At 39.2% G+C, this 14,064-nt stretch overlaps 2 protein-coding genes across 2 annotated transcripts in view; one reads left to right on the forward strand and one right to left on the reverse strand.

Moving 5' to 3' along the window:
- LOC106132251 (photoreceptor outer segment membrane glycoprotein 2) overlaps window positions 1-5,857 on the reverse strand; it is a 12,375-nt gene extending 6,518 nt beyond the window's left edge. The window contains exons 1-6 of the mRNA XM_013331611.2: window positions 5,696-5,857; window positions 3,304-3,513; window positions 2,644-2,736; window positions 2,011-2,111; window positions 1,204-1,303; window positions 244-390 (exon numbers count right to left, since the gene is read on the reverse strand). Of these exons, the coding sequence (XP_013187065.2) occupies window positions 244-390; window positions 1,204-1,303; window positions 2,011-2,111; window positions 2,644-2,736; window positions 3,304-3,513; window positions 5,696-5,857 (813 nt within the window). The remainder of the gene's footprint in view (window positions 1-243; window positions 391-1,203; window positions 1,304-2,010; window positions 2,112-2,643; window positions 2,737-3,303; window positions 3,514-5,695) is intronic.
- A 1,721-nt stretch (window positions 5,858-7,578) lies between these two features.
- The window catches only part of LOC106132250 (dynein axonemal heavy chain 2), a 73,056-nt gene continuing 66,570 nt past the window's right edge, over window positions 7,579-14,064 (forward strand). Inside the window, exons 1-11 of the mRNA XM_060948014.1 lie at window positions 7,579-7,651; window positions 8,285-8,442; window positions 8,966-9,236; window positions 9,481-9,762; window positions 9,843-10,437; window positions 10,533-10,737; window positions 11,015-11,152; window positions 11,612-11,758; window positions 12,417-12,539; window positions 13,249-13,343; window positions 13,725-13,800. Coding sequence (XP_060803997.1) covers window positions 7,579-7,651; window positions 8,285-8,442; window positions 8,966-9,236; window positions 9,481-9,762; window positions 9,843-10,437; window positions 10,533-10,737; window positions 11,015-11,152; window positions 11,612-11,758; window positions 12,417-12,539; window positions 13,249-13,343; window positions 13,725-13,800 — 2,163 coding nt within the window. The remainder of the gene's footprint in view (window positions 7,652-8,284; window positions 8,443-8,965; window positions 9,237-9,480; window positions 9,763-9,842; window positions 10,438-10,532; window positions 10,738-11,014; window positions 11,153-11,611; window positions 11,759-12,416; window positions 12,540-13,248; window positions 13,344-13,724; window positions 13,801-14,064) is intronic.

A 14,064-nucleotide genomic window follows, 5' to 3' on the forward strand; every position in this document is an offset into this window, starting at 1 on the left:
TGAAAATAAATAGATAGATAGATAAAAGTTTTATTCACTATCACAATACATTTGTTGGACACATACCTACATAATTAACAGTTATACATTAATAAACAATGTGACGACGACCAATGATGGACAGTGAAAATGTCCTGACTCAGCACAATGTCGCAGGTGTAGACACCGCGACGCTGATGATTCTGCCAGAACCGTAGTTGAGCTCAGCGAAGCCACGCGAAGCCAATCTATTCTATCAGTTACCTGTAGCAGGCAGACCAGCATGGCGAAGCAGTGGAGCGCCAGCAGAGCCCTGGCGAGCGGGGCGCGCACGGCCTCCACGCAGCCGCGCGTGTGCAGCGACGCCGGAACCAGTGCCGAGCTGATGGACCATACCGAACGCCATTCGCTCTGTTTAATACATACACATTATTATAATGAAACAGTAAAGCGTGTCTGTTGGGTATATAAACATACATACATACATACAGGGTGACATTTAAAACAACTGCATCCTTTTAAACATAGACTATACCCATACTTCTGAGCTGTTTGAGCTTATTTTTATTTTAATTAAATGGCATCATTTTCACATTTAAAAAAACCCTCAAAAACTACGTCTCACGATTTATTAAAGACCAATACTAGATACAATCACGCCTCTTTCCCGGAGGGGTAGGCAGAGACTACCTCTTTCCACTTGCCACGATCTCTGTACACTTCCTTCGCTTCACATCCACATTCATAACTCTCTTCATGCAAGCTCATACATGTAACTTATAATAATAAGATCAGAAACAGCGTATATGTAAAATTACTCGTAGCTTTAGCGGGCTAGAATATGCATTTCAAAAATAAAATCCTGTCTGCAAGCCTGTCTGTGTGTGTGTATACACGCTAATCTCTTAAACTTCTTGACAGATTTTAAAGAAACTTTATTGTTGTTACTCCTGGGCAATATAAAAGATATACATATATGTACCTAATTTATTAACTGGAATACGTACTTTACTTTATAAAGAACTCTAATAGAACGGCTTAACTATAAGGTTCTCTGCTTAACCCCAATGGTAGACTGTTAGATAATGCTATTAGCATTAAGTCCGCCTATCGTACATTACAAATTGTAATTGTTACAATAAAGAATAAATAAACAAATAAATAAGAACTGTGGAAATATTGTCTCAGTCGCGGGTGAAAGCTTGTACGACAAATAATAATAACCTGTTGTAAAGGGTCGTGATAGCATGCTGACAGCACTCTGGGGGTACAACAGGAATACGGTGTCACGGGAGGGTGCACCTTTCCGTCAGAACTTGCCAACCTAAGAATAAAAAAAAAAAGATACATACATATATACATACACACATGGGATAAGTCCGCCATTGTACATAGGTATTCTTCTAAATCCAATAACTGTTTTGTAATTTGTTATATTTATTTTTATGTGCAATAAAGAGTTTACAAACAAACAAACAAACATATGGTCACGTCTATATCCCTTCCGGGGTAGACAGAGCCAACAGTCTTGAAAAGACTGAATGGCCACGTTCAGCTATGTTCGGCTTAATGATAGAATTGAGATTCAAATAGTGACAGGTTGCTAGCCCATCGCCTGAAAATAGAATCCCAAGTTTGTAAGACTAAGGGATAGGTCGTATTTAACGACATTCATGGAAACGAGATGTAGTGGTCCTATTCTTTAAAGGTAAAGGGTCAGGTCAAAAGAACCCGAAACGGCCGAGCTTACATGTAGAGAGTTATGAATGTGGATGAAGCGAAGGAAATATGCAGAGATCGTGGCAAGTGGAAAGAAGTAGTGTCTGCCTAACCCTCCGGGAAAGAGGCGTGATTTTATGTATGTATGTATGTAACTAATATATATAACTATTCTCCTCTCACGGGTCTACTGGAAGAGATTTCTTGTGTAATAAGTAGCACCTTTGTACTAGAATTACTGTATTAAATGATCCTGTATTGACCTTATGTATGTACATATGTATATAGCCAAAGATGCGAAGAGCAACTTACTTCAAAACAACAGTGGAGTCCTCGTTCAGAACGTCCATATTGAGCCAGGGTATCTCGTGCCAATCGCTGGGCTTCTCAACACCACAACAACTTAGTTCCACCTAAGAAGATAAACTCAAATGAAAGTAAATCAAATCAAATCAAATAATCTTTATTGTGGTACACATGTTTTACATAGATCTTAAATATATAATAATAAATGTTTCAATGTGTAGGTAATAGGCTTAATTTTTTTGCTATTTGTAACAATATGACACATACATACATTTAAAGAAATAAAAAAAAAATATAAAAAAAAAAGTTACAGAAGAAGAATATTATATATGTATTTACAAATTACAAACAAACATTCATGTCTTGCGACGAAGTCAGAGCCAAAAAAGTCTTGGAAAATACTTAAAGGCCATTTATAAGCCTATCCCTCAGTCGCCTTTTATGACATCCATCAGAGAAAGATGGAGTTGTCCTATTCTTTTTTTTATGGATGCCGCTGAAAGACTGACGGGCCACGTTCAGCTGTTTCTATAAAAAATTTTTATATAGGTATATTTTATGTGGTGCCGGGAACTACACGGCAGCAATATAAAATTTCATCATGTTTTCGTAATACCTATTAGTTGTGATTAAGTATACCTGCATCGTATCCAAGAGTATTTTCCATGTAGGCTCTGCAAGGTACTGCGATATACCGACACGCAGCGATGATGACAGCTCATTGGAGAGCGCCTGAAAAATAGATAGCAGTCACGTCAAAATCCCTTACGGGGTAGCCAGAGCCAACAGTCTTGAAAAGACTGATAGACCACATTCAGCTGTTTGGCTTAACGGTAAACACTCGTAGATAAAAGCTTTATTCACTATCAAAATACATTTGTTGGTAACATACATAATTATTAACAGTAATAAAAAATGTGAATGTGCAATGTGATGATAGAATCCCATCGCCTAAAAAAAGAATCCCAGGTTTACGAGCCCATCCCTCAGTCGCCTTTTACGACATCCACGGGAAAAAATGGAGTGGTCCTATTGTTTTTTGTATGGGTGCCGGTGAAAGACTGACACGCGACCTGTCAGCTGTTTCCTATCATCACTATATAGTATAAAACAAAGTCGCTATTTTAGTCTGTTTGTCTGTATGCTTAAATCATTAAAATTACGCAACGGATTTTGATGCAGTTTTTTGTAACAGGTAGAGTGATTCAAGAGGAAGGTTTTTATGTATAATTTTTTCCGAATTTTGCACCCGTGCGAAGCCGGGGCGGGTCGCTAGTTTAAAATTAAGTAGAAACTAACCTTTAACGTTCCTCTACAGGCGGCATACACCAGCATTCCGTTAACAGCCACCATACTGCCGGTGAACAGCCAGACTTTAGTTACGAGGGTCACGCGAGGCCAGTACGGGCTCTGGAGGAGTAATGTGATGAGGCGGAATCCACTCGTGTAATGGACCTTCATGCAGTACGCTTGGAAGAGGATGAGGCCGTAGAGGAAGTACACTGTTACCTGTAAAAACGCGTTGAACTAGTACAAATCACTACATAGTATAAAACAAAGTCGCTATTTTAGTCTGTTTGTCTGTATGCTTTAATCTTTAAAATTACGCAACGGATCTTGATGCGTTTTTTTGTAACAGGTAGAGTGATTCAAGAGGAAGGTTTTTATGTATACTTAATAACATTTATAATTTTGCACCCGTGCGAAGCCGGGGCGGGTCGCTAGTTTGAATATATAATATAAATATAAATTTGACGGCCTGTGCGGCGCAGCGGTAGTTCGCTTGTCTGTGACACCGGAGGTCCCGGGTTCGTATCCCGGCCAGGTCATGATGAGAAAAGAACTTTTTCTGATTGGCCTGGGTCTTTGATGTTTATCTGTATAAGTATTTATTATAAAGGATAGTATCGTTGAGTTAGTATCTCGTAACACAAGTCTTGAACTTACTTCGAGGCTAACTCCATCAGTGTAATTTGTCTCGTATATATTTATTTATTTATTATTTATTAAATAAATAGATACAAAATAATATGATGCTGGCTCCGGCCCCATGAACGCCTCCCAAATGACCGGGTCCCTACGGGCTCGTACGCAGTTCATGTACCATTTCATATGGTCAAGTCTATATCCCTTGCGGGGTAGACAGAGCCAACAGTCTTGAAAATACTGAATGGCCACGTTCAGCTATTTGGCTTAACGATAGAATTGAGATTCAACTAGTGACAGGTTGATAGCTCATCGCTTTAAAAAGAATCCCAAGTTTGTAAGCCTATTCCTTAGTCGCCTTTTACGACTTCCATGGGAAAGAGATGGAGTGGTCCTATTCTTTTTTGTATTGGTGCCGGGAGCCACATGGCACAAAACTTTACATGTACTAACAAAATAATAATCAAAATTACGTGAGAGATTTTCGTTGTAGATGTCCGTATCTCACTCCATAGCCCAGCAATCCTATCCACTAGCATCCCACCTTGTAAATCTCACCCTGACAATAGTTTGCCAGCTGTAAAGAACTGTTCGCTGGTGCATCGTAATGGTAAATCAGGGGACAGATCTCCAAAGGTGCAGCCATCTTATTTTATAACAAAAGATACCGAAGGGCCACTTCATGTTGACTGCGGCCCCATGAACGCCTCCCAAATGACCGGGTCCCCATTGACCCATGCACATTTAAGTGCATATCCTGAGAAAGGGAGTGATAAATTCTCTGCCAACACTTCCAAGGAAAGTAGTCACCATATACCTACATGTATCTCACCTTATATATTTGTTTCAGCAGCGCCATCACGCGTTGAGACGCGTTGTAACAAAAGATTCTCGTGCACAGAGTAAACACTAACTACGCTATCAGCAGAGCGCGCTCTGTCTGCTCTGAATACGAGAAATTGGACGTTAAGCAGACATATTTACCTTATGTATATGTTTCAGCAAAACCATGACGCGCTGAGACGCGTTGTAACAAAAGATTCTCGTGCACAGAGTAAACACCAACTACGCTATCAGCAGAGCGCGCTCAGTCTGCTCTGAATACGAGAACGCTACCCGAGGACGTTAAGCAAGCACGTTTACCTTATGTATATGTTTCAGCAAAGCCATGACGCGTTGAGACGCGTTGTTAATAAAAGATTCTCGTGCACAGAGTAAGCACCAACTACGCGATCAGCAGAGCGCGCTCAGTCTGCTCTGAATACGAGAAATTGGAAGTTAAGCAAGCATATTTACCTTATGTATATGTTTCAGCAAAGCCATGACGCGCTGAGACGCGTTGTAACAAAAGATTCTCGTGCACAGAATAAAAACCAACTACACGATTAGCAGAGCGCGCTCTGTCTGCCCTGAATACGAGAACGCTACCCGAGAAATTGGACGTTAAGCAAGCACGTTTACCTTATGTATATGTTTCAGCAAAGCCATGACGCGCTGAGACGCGTTGTAACAAAAGATGGCGGTGCACAGAGTAAGAACAAGCTGCGCGATCACTAGAGCGCGCTCTGTCTGCTCTGAATACGAAAAATTGGACATTAAGCAGACATATTTACCTTATGTATATGTTTCAGCAAAGCCATGACGCGCTGAGACGCGTTGTAACAAAAGATTCTCGTGCACAGAGTAAACACCAACTACGCTATCAGCAGAGCGCGCTCTGTCTGCCTTGAATACAAGAAATTGGAAGTTAAGCAGACATATTTACCTTATGTATATGTTTCAGCAAAGCCATGACGCGCTGAGACGCGTTGTAACAAAAGATGGCGGTGCACAGAGTAAGAACAAGCTGCGCGATCAGCAGAGCGCGCAGAACGCCCGCCAAGCGCTGTCTGCCCTCGCGGCTGAATGAGAACGCTGCCCGAGCCATAAGACGACATTTTGCACAAGCATGCTAGCTACCTTCCTGTAATACATACATACATACATATAATCACGTCTACATCCCTTGCTTAGACGGAGCTAACAGTCTTGAAAAGACTGTTGGGCCACGTTCAGCTATTTGGCTTTAAGATAGAATTGAGATTCAAATAGTGACAGGCAGCCCATCGCCTAAAAGAAGAATCACAAGTTTATAAGCCTACCCCTTAGTCGCCTTTTACGACATCCATGTACAGTGCATATATCTTTCTTTCATTAATATCAATGATGGTTTTGTCACGTGGAAAGAATGAATGAAAGCAGGTTGACTAAGCAGATATACAAGGAGAGTGTGGAGGGAAAGGTCGGAGTAGGAAGGCCTAGACGAACGTATCTTGATCGAATTAAGGACGTCCTAGCAAAGGGTCAGGTCAAGAGTGCCCAAAACCGCCGAGCTTGCATGAAGAGATTAATTAATGTAGATGAAGCGAAGGAAGTATACAGAGATTGTGGCAAGTGGAATGATGTAGTCTCTGCCATTGAAGCGCTCAAGGATGAATAAATTTCCTCGATTTTTTCAAATTTTCCATTATTTCTTCGCTTATAGTAGCAACGTAATGTAATATAGCCTAAAGCCTTTCTCGATAAATGGTCTATTCAACGCATAAAGGATTTTTCAATTCGAACCCGTAGTTCCTGAGATTAGTACAAACAAACTCTTCAGCTTTATAATATTAGTATAAATAAGCAAAACACCATACATGCTCGTCTCTTTCACGGCTTTCGTTTCAGCCACATTTATAACTCTCTTCAAGTAAACTCGATGCTACTCACAGATACTTACATTCAAACTAATTAGTTATGCCCCTTGATCATCTGAAAATATTTCATAAATACGTTTCAAACTAGGGCAGTTTTAAAATTGGCTTGTTAATATTTATTTGAAATATTAATTCAGTCTCAACTGTAATATTGACAAAAGGTTGCCATTGGCGTGCAGATTGACATTTTCTGTAAAAAACTTTAAAAAAAGCTTTTCAGCTAATTATAAGACCTCTTTTGATTACCTTAGCCATTTATTGCACAGGGAATTATTATTTATATTTCTATTTCAATAATAATTTTGAAAGTTTAAAGAATCTAAACTCATAACAATAAAATAAGTGCATAAAATTTAACTAACTACCTTCCGGATGGATTATGAAAAACATTGCAATACTAGATATAAATTGAAATGTCATGAAGCGAGTATAAATACATTTTTAACCATGTACAATATAATTGCTTAATTTAAAAAAAAATGGCGTCCAATTCTAAGCCATCAAAATTTAAAATGTCTATTGTAGGTTAATTCTATTCTGACTCGTTTCTATAACAACAAAACAATCAAAATTGGTTTAATCGACCCAACAGTACCATTTGGTATCAGTTCTAAAAATTTTTCAAAGTATAAAATTAACAATATTTTGAATCTTCGATCATAAGATATCTTATAATAAAGTGAAAAAATTACATACTGGTTACAATAAAAAACAATTATATACTTACATGACGTTTTGTCAACGTTGGCGGTAACTTCAAATCAGTCTTTTGTTTTCCATATGGAAAACAAAGATATCGTTGAATGAAATTGTAGATTTATTAATTAAATTATAAAATTCTAGATTATAACGTGCTAGAGGATATTTAACTTTATTCTGCTTGACATAAAAGTTAAGTTTAAACTGTGAAATGGACGAAAAACGGAAGAAGCCGAAAGTTGCTTGGAGCGACGACTTGAGCCATGATTCTGAAGAAGAGAGAGGTACCACGGCGTTTATATAGCCAAAATTACTATATAATTACTTCAATAGAATAGAAACACTCAATCTCTTTTTCACACACACACACATACACACACTTAAGGATGCCCGCAACTGCACCCGCGTAAAACGAAAAATCATCATAATTCCCATTCCCGCGGGAATTTCGAGAAATCCGTTCTTAGTGCACCCCTAGACCTTAGGTATGTGGTCTAGGAAATCTTCACGGCAAAATAAAAGCCTCTAGGCCCAGCGGTTTGGACTGGAGGAGGTTTCGCTACGGAGTAGACAGAGCCGACAGTCTTTGAAAATCCTGAAAGAACATGAACTAGCAATGATTCAGCTCGACTGCAACGAAAGCGAAGATCTTTCTCCAGGCTCGGTGTGATGCCTGGGTAACCGCGGCTCCGACGATGATGAGTTGTATTTATGTTCCAAGCCGTGAAATCTTTGTTTGCGCGATTTAGACTCTGCGCTGCTATTGGCTAAGCGCGTCATTTTCTTCGCTATAATTGACAGTTGCCTACCCCTCAGTCGCCTTTTACGACATCCATGGGAGCGAGATGGAGTGGTCCTATTCTTTTTCTTATAAATGTGTATACACATAACTGGTCTTTATACAAACCTGATTTCAGAACGAGAGCGCCAAGCTCAGATCGAAAGAGAACTGGCCGAGCTGCCGGTGAAGCCGGTGTACCCTCCCGAGGAACTGGCAGAACTGGTCTCAGCCATCAAGAAGATGACCACGCTTTACGATCTACGGGATGAGGACTGGACGGAAACCGCTGAAAAGGTAGATCATATCTTGGAATCATAAAAGATGATTTTTTTTAAACTGGAAGTCATCATAAGTTTTCGACTGGAAACAAACTCGTTTCCAGAGCACTTCTGAGAACTTCAGAGCTACCTTTATATATCTACGTTTAATTAAAATAATTACATTACTGTTTTTAAAACTGATGATGACTCCTCAATTTGACATTTCTAAATTACATGCAAGCCATATGACTAAAAGCTTAAACTGCCTGAAACTAAGATGAGAGAGGAATCTCCGAGGATATTGCAATACAATATAATCTTTTTGTACCCCATTCCATTTCCACAATGTAATCCACATCGTTAAAAATACCTTCTCTCCATTAATCATCTTAGTGACGTTATCATGACATTAATACCTGTTTTTTTCTCCCTGAAGAGGGGCATCAGTTCGGCTTATATGACTAGGTACGATTCAGGAGTAGGAAGATCAAGTAATCACGGGCAATTGCCATCTGATCATGACTCAAAAAGGTAAACTCACCTTTAATATTTTACAGGAAATCGAAGATTGGATCCTAGAACCGCGCGCTCTAGTTCTATCAGTATACTTCAAAGTCGAAAGGCTGATGGCCAGTTGCGACATTCCTCTGACCCCAGTTTATGATCTCACCTACTTTCTGAGAGCACCAGATCACGTGTTCAAAATAGACACGTTCCACGATGAAATAGTATTTGGGACCTTCGTCGATTCTGTCGAAGACAATATGATACAAGTCTTGGAGAATATGTACGCGCCGTATTTTTTCGCAATAACTACGTGGCCTGATAGTAAGTGGAATATTTTTTTAGTAATTCCGTAAGTTAAAGGTTTCTCGTTGGCGATGCATAAGTTTTCAGACAAATAGGTATACTCACCGTGGAAAACTTATGACAGCACAGCACACCGATGTTAGTCGTGAAGTAAAAATGATCCCGTGAAGAGTGAAGACAATGACTGACAAAAGATACTCTTAAATTAAAAGAATTTACATAATTATAAAGACACATTATATCAAATTATTGCAAATTTCAGGTGTAAAGAGTGAGTTCTGCTCCAGCATCCACACATTTCTGGCCAAACTCACGGATATGTACTACAAAATGCTCGGTTTGACTGTTCTTTACATACCCCGAGAGGGCCAACAGCTGTCCTTTGAGAAGGCCAGCGCTGACAGGGAGCTGGTGAAGAGATTGGAGGGGGTCGTGGTATACTGGACGCATCAGATCAAATCGTGCCTCGAAGATCAGGCGTTCGTGTCTTCCCAGAATGAGTTGCTGTGTCCTAGCGATGAATATGACTTTTGGATTTACAGACGTAAGCTTTTTTGATAATTATCAGGGAAAAGTAGATCGGTCTTTCAGATGCGGATTCAATGAAGATTGTTTATATTTCAGACGAAAACTTAAACGCCGTTCGCTATCAATTAAAGAATCCTGCAGTGAGACACATAACGAAAATCTTGGTGACGACACACTCGACCTTTATACACCAGTTCCAAGCGCTGTGTGACGAAATCGAGCAAAAAATTCTTGAAGCTACATCTAACATCGAATATCTTCAAGTGATCAAGCAGCCATGTGCGGTATTGGAATGCGTGGTCGACCCTGACGAGATAGCCAAACACATCCCTCAAATTATCAACTTGTTCCGTTTTATCTGGATGGAGTCTCCATACTACAACTCCGAGACCCGAATCACTAACCTCTTCAAAGCGTTGAGCAACCAAATTATTATCCTTTGCAAGGCCTACATTAATTTGGAGGATTTATTCGAAGGGATGACCAAGAAGGCGATGGCAGAGTTCTCGAAATGTATCGATTGTTGCAAGAAGTATCGGGAGATTTACGACCTGATGGTTGAGGCTCATAATGAGAAGAAGCCTGATAGCTGGGACTTGGATACGGGGTCTATCTTCAATTACATAGATTCCTTCATTCAGAGGTGTTTCGATATGCTTGATGTTTGTAACTGCATGGTTATATTTGGAAGGTAAGATAGCGTAGATAAATAGATTATTTAAGTACGATTTTCTGAAGCAGTTGCTGTACTTTTTTAAGACATTGAACCTCATAAAATTCTTACAGAATGGATGAAATGGAGGTGATAAGCAAACCAGTTTTCTCCGGGGCAAGAGGAGACCAGTTCGAGGAGAAATGCAGCCACATCGAGCACATGTTCCAAGATGCTCTGAGGAATATCCACACGGTTTCAGGGACCATTTTGGATGTCCAGGCGCCGTCGTGGTACGATGATGTACTGCAGTTTAGGACTGTGGTTAAAGATATTGAGGTAAGTGTGATTATTGTTGAAATGTAAAAATGTTGAAGTAACTAAGTAAGGACGCGTTACTTAATATAGTAAACCGAATCATGACTAATTGAATCATGATTGATTGAATCATGACTGATTAAATTATGACTGATTGAATCGTGACTCATTGAATCATGACTGATTGAATCATGATTGACATCTGAATGACTGGAGTTAACGCAGAACTATATCGCCAATCAATACAAGGTAATGAGATAACTATCACTGTAACTAATAAGAAAAAGTCTTTAAACAGATAATAATCGAGAATCTGGTGGAGTCTGTGTTCGAAGGCGTGAACCACGTGGAGGAGGCTGTGGTGGCGCTGTACTCGCTCAACAACTACTCCAAGAGGAAGAGTCTGAGGCGCATATTTAAGCGGAAGACTGCAGAGGTGAGAAACACACGAACATTATATGCGTGTCAAAATTCGTGTGTTCCCATGACTTACCTGGAGGGAGGTATGACTCTCTGTATTTTATGTAACTCTGAATAAAAGTAAAGATGAAAAACATCAAAAAGAACAATGCCTTTAAATAGTCAAACTTTTTATGTTTGATACTTGAATTATAGATGTATATATAAAAGTTACTGGAATTTATTACGGTATTTTTACTTTATAGTATAGAATAAAATTAAAGAATCACAAGAAAATTTAAAGTGAGAAACAATAAGCAGAGGTGAAATTGCTTTTAAATAAGGGTTGAGAAACCGCGAGAAACTACATTCTGATTAGAAATATAACAATAATTCTAATAATACTTCTACATAACTACTACTCTTTTCGATGAAATCCACCTTTAACACATGTAATGATATACAAAAAAAATCTTTTCAACACTGTCCTTTACAGGTTTGGGCGATGTTTAGTGACAAGGTCCAGGAAACCAAAAAGGACCTGGTGTCATCTCGTAACATGTACCCCGCCGATCTCCCGTCGTTCGCCGGACGAGCCGTGGTGCTGCGGATGAGGAAGAATAGAATGGTGTACTTGAAGAAGGCAAGTTATTAAAATAATGCTAAAATACATACTGAACAACAAATTAAAGTAAAATTTGCAAAATGTGGGATTTCGTCAAAATACATATTGGACCATGAAGTTGACCAAAATGTTGGATTTTTTTAAAGTTGAAAATGGATACTTATGAAGTAAAAATTGTTTAAAATTAAATATTTTTGTTCTTCATGGCACATTTCCAATTCGGAATCACACAGTTCACCAAAATAAGATACATACTTTAAAATTTGGTTAAATTTTGACCGTATAACTGTCTGCACATGACACTAAGTATTCTTATGAATCTTAGTTCTCTGTGAAATGTAATCGCTAATTAGGGATTTTTCATCATTCGTCCACATTCTATTCCAAGTTTAATTGATATTGCGAAGTTGACGTTGTTGAAGAAAATGCTGCAGTGCAGTTTGTTACCGCTTCTTCTGCACTGACGCCTTGGAAGCGGCAGTAAACTCAGTTTTAAGTAATTTATTTGACGTCAACCAATGTTGTTAAACCTTACGTTTTGACAATTATTAAGCGATATGAAGTATCCTATAATAATGAATAAAAATTTTGAATTTTGAATTTGAATTTTGAATTTCTCGCCGTAATCAGTTTTTTTTCTGCACCTACAAAAAAATTGCACCTTTTTTTGTTGCAGGTGATGACCGACGCCTCGGTTTGGCTTCTCCCGTGCAGTAACTCTGAAGATGTCATCATGCACGTGAACCGCCTGGTCGGAGCAATAGACCTGGCTATCAGGGAGCTGTTTATCGGTTGGACTGTAAGTTTGAAGGCGTCGTTTCTCGGCGGATAATATAGGACCACGCCATCTCTTTTTTTCATGAATGTTATAAAAGGCGACTAAGGGAATAGGCATATTTATCTAGTGCAGCTTAAACCACAATCGAATATTGGTTAGGTTCCCCTACAAAGAATTTGAAAGTCAGACGAGGCGAGACTCGTTTCGTGTAAAAACCTGACTTACCCAATCCAGGTGGTCAAAAGGTTCACCCTGGGCTCTCCAGAGAGGTGAAGATGTCGAGTGATTTGAGCTTAAAATATCCGACTAGAGCCCACTACGATTAACTACAAATTACTTTGTTTTAAAGGTTTCTCATACCATGATCCAAATTCAGACAACTTATCGGACGGCCTCTGTGGCTCAGCGGTAGTAACGCTAGTCTGTGACATCGGAGGTCCCGGATTCGAATCCCGGCCAGGGCATGATGAGAAAAGAACTTTTTCTGATTGGCCTGGGTCTTGGATGTTTATCTACATAAGTATTTAATATAAAATATAGTATCGTTGAGTTAGTATCTCGTAACACAAGTCTCGCACTTACTTCGAGACTAACTCAATCTATATAATTTTTCCCGTATATATTTATTTATTTACCATGTTCCCGGCTTTATACTGTCCATTTTTACGAATCAGGTAAATATTTCGCGACAATCCATCTTACACCATCTCGTTTTTTATTTATTTTTCAGCATAACTTTGATGAGAAATGTGGAGCCGGTTTGAACAAGACTCTTATGCGAAAAAGCGCAATAAACCCTGGTTTACTCGAATGCAATATTGACGTGTAAGTTTCTTAAGTATTTTTACGACCATCAGATGGTGCTAGTAGATATAATAGCTTGTAGACAATCTGTTTTCATCTGTGGCGACATCTCTACGCCACTCGTCACAACATCCAATCAAACAACTACTGTCAATCAGCGCGAAGAAATTGACGCGCTCAACCAATAGCAGCGAAGAATCTAAATCGCGATTTCAAAAATTTCATGGATTGGAGCATAAATACAACATCGTCTGTCGCGCGGTTCCCCAGGCGTCACACCAGCCTTGCGGAAGATCTTCCCTTTGGTGGCGGTCGAGCCGAATCATCGCTCCCGCTACACATTCATCCTCTCCATATGGACAAATCATCTTTATCATTATAAAATGTACGGACATTTTTCAGGAATATATTGGACCTCTGCAAAGAATCGGGACATTGGGAGAATCTAGGAATAGATATACCACTTCATGCTCATCAGGTAAGAATGGTTATTCGTAGGCATTGACCACAGCATATTACAGAAATACACACAGAAGTTTTTACCACATCATAAACTTTGCAATAAAAAATACCTACTTAATTTGTTTAAACCTTTTTTCTCATTGTATTTCTGGCTTCAATTCGCTTTTAAATACATACATACATATAATCACGACTATTTCCCTTGTGGGGAGGACAGAGCCAACAGTCTTGAAAATACTAATAGGTCACGTTCAGCTGTTTGGCTGATAGAATTGAGATT

This window comes from Amyelois transitella, chromosome 14 (genome assembly GCF_032362555.1).
Source record: "Amyelois transitella isolate CPQ chromosome 14, ilAmyTran1.1, whole genome shotgun sequence".
In the NCBI taxonomy this organism is placed as follows: domain Eukaryota; kingdom Metazoa; phylum Arthropoda; class Insecta; order Lepidoptera; family Pyralidae; genus Amyelois; species Amyelois transitella.